The sequence below is a fragment of the Mytilus galloprovincialis genome, chromosome 7 (genome assembly GCF_965363235.1).
Source record: "Mytilus galloprovincialis chromosome 7, xbMytGall1.hap1.1, whole genome shotgun sequence".
Classification (NCBI taxonomy): domain Eukaryota; kingdom Metazoa; phylum Mollusca; class Bivalvia; order Mytilida; family Mytilidae; genus Mytilus; species Mytilus galloprovincialis.
Window position 1 is genome coordinate 57126013 of NC_134844.1, and position 11797 is coordinate 57137809.

Genomic DNA, 11797 nt, shown 5'->3' on the forward strand with positions numbered 1-11797 from the left:
CTAAAATTTCAAAACTTTTTAAAACCTTGAATTGATAAGTGTTACACGGACCATAAAATAATGGCTATAATACATTCACAAAGAGCTATGATAAAGGAAATGAAAGGTTTTTTTTATTAGAAGGCGGAAAGACAGGTTATCCTTACGCATCGGAACAATATTCTTATATCGTGGGATATCAACATCATTGTCGACGTTGCTTCGTTCCCCGTTTTTTACCTGTCTCTTCCTAAATTTATACATGCATGGATATTTCATTGATATTCAACTTGTTTGCTTCTATCTTCCGCAGAATATTCTAACGAAAATTCTATCCATCATGTTCAACGGGAGATAATCGTGTTATTATTATGATACATGTACTTATATACCCTTATTTAAACTAACTATAATTGTAGTGTTCTTATTGTGTGATGTTATGACATAGTCCCATGTTGAGAAAAGGATTGATCTCTATCAAACATGTTCAACCTCTCCACTATCTCTTGCTGATGGGTACACGCTCGTGTGGAACGATTTGTCAAATGTCCATATGAATTAAGGATGCACTGTCCATCATTCAAATACAACCAAATCAATGTTTTAAGAAGAATAAACTTTTACTTGTTCTTAATGTTAAAATCTCACAGACGAAAATAACATTTTTACTTTACACGGAAAAGCTGTTTCGTTGTTGCATATTTTGTTTAATGCTCGAAAAACTTTAATATGATCGAGCTCTCACAAACATGTTTATTATTATCTCTCTACTTAGTATCTCTTGCTGTCGTGTACACGTATGGAAGGATTTGTCAACTGACCTTAGGAATTAAGGAGGCACTGTGCATGCATTCAACGATGCATTTATGCTAGTGATTCAGAATTTTTTGTTGTTGCTTAAGTGTTAGAAGAGAGTTATAAAAACCTACGTGGTACTCAGCCTGCTTTAGAAGACATTGAGAGAAACTGAACTATCATTGCTGTCTTACATTTTCTGATATCGAGATTTTTTTTTATCAACTTTCTTCGAAATTTGTGTAAAAAAAAAGATTCAGAATTCAGAAGTTGCATTGCGATATTAAATCTATCTTAATTAGTTTGTATTATGCTGCATACTGTTTATTCTTTATTTGACAGGTGTGTCGCCAAAAGGTATGTCATGAATTTAAGTATGTTACTTTCTTATAATAATCAATAAATAGCAGCTGAGGTCATACATGCATACCTGGTATTATGTTTTAACTTCATGACTTTAAACAGAAAGGCTGTTTTTGTGCCATTTCATGGTTAATGCTCTAATCACTTTTAATATAAAAAAAAAAAGAAGATGCACGTGGTATGATTGCCAATGAGAAAACTCTCCACAAGAGACCAAAATGACACAGAAATTAACATCTATAGGTGACCGTATGGCCTTCAACAATGAGCAAAGCCCATACCGCATAGTCAGCTATGCAAAACTAGTCACACGAGAAAAACTAACGACCTTATCTATAATACTAAAATAACGAGGTCCAATTTATCAGCCTTCATGGGGTAAAAACGACAAATAAAAAAATTCAACTTTATATAAAGCTAATATAGGACAATAGTGTGCATTAAAAATTACACCACTTCAGACCCTTTTGTTTTCCACATAATTAATATTACCAATAATTAACAAGTTCCGATATCGATTCCAATAGTATATTTACCTGTTGCCTATTTACCTTATCTGTACGTTCCGCATCTGACAGGCTCACCACAAAACGGTGTATTTAGGATTTTTCTATATACACGGATCATAATCACGGGGTTGACACTACTAAATGCAATAATTGTCTCATTGTTCCCTATTTAATATTTTAATAAGTATGACAGTTTCAATTTGATAGCCGGTATGACGTAAAACAGCGAATTAAAGGATTTTAACTAAACAAAGGAGTATGTCCAGTAGGACCCTGTTTGGCACCAAAATATACATGTATCAGTTTTACAAAATTGTTTTAAAAAATGTAAACTTTTATTTATTTATTGGAAATTAGAATGGTTCTGCTACATAAATATGGGCTGTTTTTTGACAATACAATGTACATATATCGGGTACTAGCATCATTAATTCATGCTAAATTACTAAAATCTTCAAAATTTTTGCATTTTTGTTAAATGTTAGACGGTTTCCGTTTGTGTTCATTCTTAATATTGAAATATATGTTGTATTTAATGATAATACATAACATATATAAAGGTTGAGGATGAACACGGATGCGGCCACATTCATTTTTGACAAAAACCTTCTGAAAGTGACATTTTTTGGCAGATTTGATAGATTTTCATAATTAAGCTAAGATCAGAGCGTTTTTTATGAGCGAATCAGTTAAAATCTTTCACATAAACTAATTGAATCAATTGAAATGGACACTTTAGTGTTTAAAAAGTGCCCAAAATCTTTCGTCAGATATCGTTAACCTGAAATTTGAGGCCAAAATCGGCCCTTACCGGACCTCTCCTTTTATGAAACATAATAGCATAAAACACAGATCAAGTGCCAATTTGGGTGGTGTCACTTATACCGTTCTTATGTAATGACTCTTAATAACGTATACGCAAGCATGGGCATTATCTGTGTCCAATGGACACGTTATCCGTTTATTTGGTTACATTCAGTAGTTCACAGAAGGTCTGAGTAAAATTATACATTTAAAATATCTGCATGGACATAAAGCAGTTGGATTGCTTGACAAGGTGGTTTTAGCTCAGTTAGACAGGTTAATAGCTGTGATGGAGCTTGCAGATAGCGTAGAATGGGTGGACAGCAAAGGATGCCGAGAAATCTAGGCGATACAGAGGCTGAGAAGGCGACCACTGTGTGGGCGGTATAAATTAAAATCACAAAAATACTGAACTCCGAGGAACATTCAAAACGAAAAGTTCGTAATCAAATGGCAAAATCAAAAGTATGAGAAACTTGCAGGATCTGAAAAAAAAGGACCCAAATTAATAAAAAAAAAAAACTTAAATATAAAAACGGTGATTTGTTATGGGAGGTTTACTGCACTTTTCTTTAAAATGAGATTTGTCACTGGATTAACTAGTACTGATGTTAGATAGCGATATACATAGATTTTACCATCCCCTTTTCCTTGCTTTCTTGCAAATTACGCGTATAGTGTCATATATGTGCATATGTAAGTAATCAGTATTTTAAATATATCTGATACCCAGTAGTTGAATAGTTCAAAAATTTTCTTGTTGTTGTATCCATGGCAACAACCTTCTTGTTTCATAATAATATTGCAAACCTATTTCCCAAAAATAAGGCAAGAAATAGAAGTTCAATACCCTTGAGGATACATTTTCTGAAACTGTTTATATCTATCACGAATTCAAATAAAAATCATTTGTCTTTCGTCTCTTTTTTATGAAATTGTATCAAAAAGCGTATGAAAAAAATGTTTGTAAACATTCGACGGTACGGTGAAATATAGTTGTTAATTTCTGTGTCATTTGGTGTCCTGTGGAGAGTTATCTTATTGGCAATACATGTAATACCAAATCTTCTTATTTTTATACTACAAAATTTCTGGACAAACTGAAAATACGAACAGTCAAGCAAAAATAGCCCATTAAACAGGTAAAATATAATTTAGAGTTTCTTAAAACTAACTTTGAAGACTTAATTAGCCATCAGCTGTCTGCTAATGAATTTAATGGAAAATTACTTTTCATATTTGAAAAATCCTCTGGGCCAAAATGCAGGATCTACTTCCATTCTGAAACACCAGTCCTGAGATCATCCCAGGTTTTATTGGGTTTCGTGTCGTTAAGTTTTTAGTTTTCTATGTTGAATTATGTAGACTTCTGTTTGTCTTCTTGACGGCTTTCATTCTTCGCTATGGCTCTCCCGGTTTGTTTTCGACCTTTGAGTTTGATTGGTCCTTTGGTATCTTTCCTTTTATGAAACATACTAGTACCCTAAAACACAGATCAAGTGCGAATTTTGGTGGTATCATTTATACCGTTGTTATGTAATGACTCTTAATAACGTTTATGCAAACATGGGCATTATCTGTGTCAAATGGACACGTTACCCGTTTATTTGGTTACATTCAGTAGTTCACAGAAGGTCTGAGTAAAATTATACAAAGTCATTTAAAAATATCTACATGGAAATAAAGCAGTTGAATTATGTAGACTTCTGTTTGTATTCTTGTCGGCTTTCATTCTTTGCTATGGCTCTCCCGGTTTGTTTTCGACCTTTGAGTTTGATTGGTCCTTTGGTATCTTTGTTCTCTCTTTTAAAATTTTACACCTCCTTGCAAAGTTACAGACGCGTACTGTACATGGAGGAAAAAATAAATAGTGACAGTATATTTTTGTTGCAGTAGCAAAGTTAGTAGAGTTAATCAGAGCTGCACACATTTTTAGAGACTCGTGTAGCTGTCATGTAGACTCGTGAATGGCCGAATAGAGTGGTAGAATGTGCTCGCGTAGAGATCGGGTATTGGTCGAGTTCATCTAGTATGAAAAAAATATAGAAGTCGCAGTGATCATGAAGCGATCATGCTTTAGTCGTGTTAATCTGGACCGAGATCTGGATCTCAATACCAATAACAAATATCAATTATGATATACTTGAAGAGTAATTTGACGTCTTCGTAGCATCAGATCTTTCACGATCCTTTTCACGATCTTCAAAAATGCGGAACGTGATCTTTCACGATCCGAAAAATCAATTTTGTGTAAATAGTTCTTTATTTACCAAGTTTCAGATTATGTTTATATAAAATAACTATGAGAATCATTTGATTAGTTCAAATAGAATGCCCTTATTCGGATAAAAGTAGTTTTTCTAGTCGAATTTGTGAGAAAAAAAAACATGTTTGTTTACATTTTTTATGTCATTGAAATGTCGAGAGCCAATCTGCCTTTTGTTGTTTTGTAATAACTACATGATTGTACGTACTTTTAAAACTGGTTATTCTCACATACTGATCATAATGTTGAACCATTTTGACAGACAGTTTTATTTTGTCGTAAATGTGTCTGTGTAGTTAATTAAATTAGAATATTATTTTATTGAACTTGCATATGTCTTCTCGATTAAATGTCTTTCACGATCCGTTACCAGAGCTTTCACGATCGTCTCTCAATACTTGACCGCCGTTAAATATTCTTTCACGATCATTTCTCTCGTTAAACCAAATGACAACCGTGGATATGTTCTTAGACCGTAAACACCGGAATCAATATTGTAACATCGTTATATTCTTGTTGGGTCGTGTATTAATTGTTAAACTTTATACCGACTGGAATCTTCATTTTAATACCGAGCAAATAGTCTGGCTATACAACCTTGGAAACACATCAGCAAAAGTAAATCCTATTTAGTATTTTAACCTCTAAAATACATGTACATGTAAACATATACCGAATCAATACACTATACATGCAATTCTCTAATTACCTATTACATGTATCAACATATGTACCATAAATAGCTGGGTTTGAAAAGACAAATTCAAGACAATTCCTTATACAGACAGTTTGTAACTGCGGCAAGTAAAAGGCTTACAAGGTATGTCTGTATATTATTTTTTTTAATGAAAAGAACGAATGATCATTGCTAAATATAGAGAAATGTTTAATGCTATGCATTTCTTGTTTATTTATGATATTGCTGTACTAGCTTTTTCTGTATTGGTTATATGTATATTTCTTGATATAAATTGTAACTCTTTGGCATCATGACACAACAAAAACAGATTGGTCATATTTCATATATAATTAGTTAATCAGGAGCCTGTTGTTCAGTGGTTGTTGTTTGTCGCTGTATAGTATATTTGTTTTTCGTTTATCGTATTACACATGCATTTGAATCAGGTCGTTTTTTCCAGTTTGAATTGTTAAATTCATTTCTCATTTCGGGGTAACTGTTATTGCCGACTATAAGGGTTGTTGAACCGAAAACTAGTGTATCAAATTAAAGTAAACTGCCGTCTGATTTCTCTAATAAAAATATTACAAATACTTCTGCTGAAAACAGATTAATCTAATGCAAATTCATAGTTTCAGTTAATTCCTGAACATCGTCTAAATTTGGCACATTTTTTGATATAATTTGAACATTCAGAAAATAAAACTAACCTCAAGATATCATGCAATTTGAAAAAAGAATAAAAAGAATAACTAGCCCCGTAATCCCATTGTGTCTTTTGTGGAACACCATGATAGAAGCTAAAACCTTCTTATGTGTTATTTAAAAAAAAATCTGTTGTTTTAGTTTCTATTTATTTATAAAAATATGTTTCAATGTTTCATGTTTAATCTATACAAAATCTAGCCCAATTTTGGTCCATGTAACACTTTAATATCAATTCAAAGTTTTAAAAAGTTTGCACAGCGTGTAGTATTTTTCATTTCGAAGCTTGATAAAGTCTACATCTGCAAGTTTTCAAAGAGAAAATACATTCATTCTTTTATAATTTAGACCCCTGTTTTATTCTTAAACTGTTTAATCGTACTGCTTGCAGGGTGTTGCTCTATTTAGTTGGATACACTTTATGAAAAAATATAAAACAACACGTTTAATTATTTATTGCGTCCGAAGCGCTTTTCTGGATTTACCTTCATCAGGAACGCTCAAAGCCAAACATTTGCAATCCGAAGATGTATAAGTACCGAAAATCGTTGAAGAGCTATATGTTAAAAATACCTAAAATTAGTAGCCAAATTCATCTAAAGCCAACTTTGCCTGAGGGAGTTGAAACCTTAGTTTCATAATAATTTCAAAATTTATAAACGGACAATTTTAGTAAAGTTTGTTTAATCATGTCAGTACCGAAGCACTGACTACTGAGCTGATTACTGAAAAGACGTGCTGCATTTTTATTTTCATTGGAGGAGATTACCATTTGTTTGTGAACGTTTTTAACTTGTGTATACGATACTAAAAGGTAATGTGTATAACATAATATAACACGATTTTAATCATTTTGTAATCCAAAGGAAAATTTGTATATTCAAAAGAAAGGTCGAACAACTATATTTACATTTCACAAAATTCACCTGAAAACCACACCTGAAGTGTATATAATTTAAAGACCTGCAGGCGTTGACTTCAACTGTTTTAGTTATGCATTAATATGTTTAATTTGTAAATTGTATTGTAGAAGCAAACATGTTCTTGTCATACGTGGTAATTATCACAGCAACATTAACGGTGCTTGTCCAGTGTCATGATTGTAAAGATTATGACCTATCTGCATCTGACCAGTCTTTGGTAGATATGATGAAACATTACCTCCATACTTCTAGGAAAGAGGAATGTCCTCCTGGAGGGAAACCATCTACATCAGGTATGCATAATTCACTCAATGTTTCTGTTCGAAAGGCCCTTCTTTTACTCTCTCGCCACGATATAGCATTTTTTGTGCTAATGCGGCGTAAAGCAACCAACAATCAATCATCTTTTTCTCTTTAATAAATCGATCGGTCTGTATTTGAACTTTCTAACATCAGTATGGAAATATATCTCAAATAGTCCATTATAAGTTCTCGGGAACAGTAGTAGTGGGCAAAATATAACGGCTGGATTATTCTGGTTTACTGGAGACGACATACTTACAGAACTATACCAATGAAGTACATGTATGTTCATGCTTTGGCAAGTCTAATACTAATTTCAAAACTTAAATCGATTGTAAACAAGTTATTTTTTTTCACATCAGCTAGCCAGCGCTAGCGCAATTTAATCAATTCCACATGGATTTAGTTTATATTTTAAGATGTATATTTTATAATGCAATTTTCAATGCAAAGCACTGAACTCATGCTATTTATTTACGTAGGTGTGACATATGTACGTTGGGGAACGAAGGAATGTCCAAAAGGAGTAGATATGGTCTATACAGGTAATAGTAAGAAAATGTCTATATTGGAAAAGGTTTCTCCATGTCTGCTCCTCTGTCCTTTCATTTGTAAGCTTGGACTACCAACGACATCAAGATTGTATTTTCATTAGCGATGGTGTGTGTGAGTGTCCGCGAATTCAGTGAAAATCAAGTAATGCAAATCAAGCTACGACAATACTATGTTATTGGGTCACAATGTTCTGCTAGGAGGTGTCAGGTATTTAAATCAGGTCAAGATTAGACCCGTCACGACAGTATTCATATCAATCAAATAAAAATTCAGGAGAGCTACGATTGAGTCAAACTTTAACAAATATAATATCAACTCAACATATATGCATCTTCTTGTTAGTAAACATGGATAACCTAATGAAAAAAAAATCAATTGTTATATTTTGGTGATTTGAAGAAAACACAATAGATACATGTATATTTTGCAATGAGGCAAAATACCCAATTTGATTCTTAAAATATGAACCTATTTTTAGGGGGTTGTTTTAAAATCATAGTAATTCTTTATGCCATCTGCTTACTAGAGTCTTTAAAAAAAATTATCATATCGTCTCATTGAATATAATTGTTTTATAGAAGAAATCCCTTTGCATTGGTTTAGAGATCTTAGGTCTTCAACAATAATAGACACATTTCAAAGCAGTATGGCGCTTTACGGTAAAATGTACACCTATCAATGTTATATAATGTAATCTATGTCGTTCGCTGTATGATGCAAAAAAATCATGCTTATGTTTTTTTAACTGTAATAAAACTGTTAACTTTTTTAAAACTCAAAAATACCATTCCTTATCAGAAACGGTAAATTGTTTTCCAGGACAAGTCGGAGGTAACGATTATGCGAACAAAGGAGGGGGTGTCAATAATTTATGCCTACCAAATGATCCAGAAAATGGCAAACCCTTAACAGGAGCTGATAACGCACAGTTATTTGGTACCGAATATGAGACTACTTCTAAATTAAAGCCCTCAGGAATGAGAGATATGTATCAAATGGAAGTACCATGTGCAGTATGCCATCAAAGAAAGAAATCGGTTCTACTAATGATACCAGGTATCAAATAAGTTTATCATTTATTTAGCAGTTTGAGAAAAAAAATACTGTTTTGTCATTGGAATTGTTTTGTATCATATATTATAATGTGAATTTTTTTCTACTTTGTGTGTGCTGTGTACATGTATTATATTTTTTTCTGTAATCCTTTCTATATTCATTATTTGAATCTTTTTTATGCCCCACCTTCGATAGTAGAGGGGCATTATGTTTTCTGGTCTGTGGCTCCGTTCGTCCGTCCGTCCGTCCGTCCAGGTTAAAGTTTTTGGTCAAGGTAGTTTTTGATGAAGCTGAAGTCTAATCAACTTGAAACTTAGTACACTTGTTGCTTATGAGATGATCTTTCTAATTTGTAAGCCAAATTAGACTTTTGACCTCAATTTCACGGTCCAATGAACATAGAAAATGAAAGTGGGAGTTTCAGGTTAAAGTTTTTGGTCAAGGTAGTTTTTGAAGAAGCTGAAGTCCAATCAACTTGAAACTTCGTACACTTGTTGTTTATGATATGATCTTTCTAATTTTAATGCCAAATTAGATAATTACCCAATTTCACGGTCCATGGAACATGGAAAAGGATAGTGCGAGTGGGGCATCCGTGTACTTTGGACACATTCTTGTTATAAGAAAAATTCGGCGTTCAAATACTCCCTTCACTAATTGAAATATACTCTTGATATTTATCTTACAAATGCAATAAACAAAAGTATCCTAAATATGAAGATAAAAATACAAAACGCTATCGAAACAAATTAAAGACATGTGCCCGGATGTGGACAACAGCAGTACATAAATGAATAAAAGGCATCACACATGCACATTTCAAAGGAACTTTACGAAATTGAACAATACTGTCCATAAATTCTTAGTTCTGCCCCTACCATAAAAAAAATGCGATTTTAAAAAGAAAAAAAAAATATCATAAACGGTAAAAACTATTGAAATGATAGTAACTTCATAACTGTAGATCGGTCCACAAGACAACACAATCATAAAATAACAAGAAGTATCCGTCGATGCGTGTTTTCAGCAACAGAAATGTAACAAAACTTCCGTAAACTAAAAGATGGAGAATGTGGTAACCGATGATTTATGTAACTGAACAAAATAATTTGACCCACATATTTTTAAGTTCTATTCATAGAAATGTGTCTTAAAATCAGTTGAGGAAATATTATTGTAACTAACTTAAAAGAACAACATTGTTTTCAATCATAGGCAGAAAAACATGCTATAAGGGCTGGACACCAGAATATAGTGGTTATCTTCTAGCAGGTCATAAGACTACCAGTAGTAAGGACTATGCTTGTGTGGACAAGAATGCCGAACCGCTCGACAATAAATCTAGCAATGAAAACGGGGCTTTATTTTATGCAATCAGTACTAAATGTGGCAGTTTGAGGTGTCCTCCATACACAGATGCAGTAGAGGTGCAATGCGTTGTTTGTACGAAATAGTTTATTAAAGCAAGAATAGATACTAAATGCACTTAATTTATATAAAACAATAATACAATCCTGCTTGCACTTATTTATTTTTAATTGATTAGGTGCTAAATATAACCAATTGACCGAATTTAGTATACCCTTCCGTACGGAGCACCTGAGCTCACTCCCTGTTTTGGTTGGGTTCGTTTTGCTCTGTCTTTTGTTTTTAAGGTTTTTGGAAAACAGTAGTTCATTTTTTTTCTGCCAATTCGTTGTTAGTTTATTTTCGACTTTGAGTTTGAATGTCCCTTTGTTATATTCGGCATCTCTTTTAATACAAAAAGATCTCCTTCCTTGTAACTCTATTTGTATTGTCCTGGGCAATTAATTAATTCTGGATCATTAAAATTTAATATGTTGGACCCTTCAGCAACTAAGTTGCATTTGACTATTGAGTATTGAAATTCAAGTTCTAAAATTGAGAATGGAAATGGGGAATGTGTCAAAGAGACAACAACCCGACCAAATAAAAAACAACAGCAGAGGGTCACCAACAGGTCTTCAATGTAGCGAGAAATTCCCGCACCCGGAGGCGTCCTTCAGCTGGCCCCTAAACAAATATATACTAGTCCAGTGATAATGAACGCCATACTAATTTCCAAATTGTACACAAGAAACTAAAATTAAAATAATACAAGACTAACAAAGGCCAGAGGCTCCTGACTTGGGACAGGCGCAAAAATGCGGCGGGGTTAAACATGTTTGTGAGATCTCAACCCTCCCCCTATACCTCTAACCAATGTAGTAAAGTAAACGCATAACAATACGCACATTAAAATTCAGTTCAAGAGAAATCTGAGTCTGATGTCAGAAGATGTAACCAAAGAAAATAAACAAAATGACAATAATACATAAATAACAACAGACTACTAGCAGTTAACTGACATGCCAGCTCCAGACTTCAATTAAACTGACTGAAAGATTATGATTTCATCATATGAACATCAGGCACAATCCTTCCCTTTAGGGGTTTAGTATCATACCATCATAACATATATAAGAAGAACATAACCCGTGTCTAAGCTTTTAAAATCACTTTAAGAAAGTTATAGTTATACATTTTAAACAGTATGGCTTGGGTTCATTGCGGCTTTCTAAATATACATTCATCAGGAACGCCCTAGTCTGAATATAGTTATCAAAGGTACCAGGATTATAATTTAGTACGTCTGACTCGCGTTTCGTCAACATAAGACTCATCAGTGACGCTCATATCAAAATAATTATAAAGCCAAACAAGTACAAAGTACAAACATTGGAAACCATGCAAGGATGTTTAAATACTGAAAACGTTTATGATGAATAAGACAATAAGGACCTAAATAATATAGCCACACCCACCTAAGGTAACGTTTGGCGAAGGGAGTTTATTATAA

At 33.2% G+C, this 11797-nt stretch overlaps 1 protein-coding gene across 1 annotated transcript; it reads left to right on the forward strand.

Moving 5' to 3' along the window:
- Positions 1-5485: 5485 nt before the first annotated feature.
- On the forward strand, positions 5486-10454 carry LOC143081802 (short-chain collagen C4-like). The gene is made up of 5 exons (XM_076257496.1): positions 5486-5536; positions 7131-7316; positions 7809-7871; positions 8701-8937; positions 10153-10454. The coding sequence occupies exons 2-5, from the start codon at positions 7139-7141 to the stop codon at positions 10389-10391; spliced, it is 717 nt and encodes a 238-aa protein (XP_076113611.1). The 5' UTR covers positions 5486-5536; positions 7131-7138; the 3' UTR covers positions 10392-10454.
- The last annotated feature ends 1343 nt before the right edge of the window (positions 10455-11797 follow it).

Bases quoted from the DNA above. Each gene is read 5' to 3' on its own strand.
- LOC143081802 (XM_076257496.1), top strand. From the start codon at position 7,139: ATGTTCTTGTCATACGTGGTAATTATCACAGCAACATTAACGGTGCTT. The intron at 7,317-7,808 runs GTATGCATAATT...TTATTTACGTAG, and splicing joins AGGGAAACCATCTACATCAG to GTGTGACATATGTACGTTGG. The intron at 8,938-10,152 runs GTATCAAATAAG...TTTCAATCATAG, and splicing joins GGTTCTACTAATGATACCAG to GCAGAAAAACATGCTATAAG.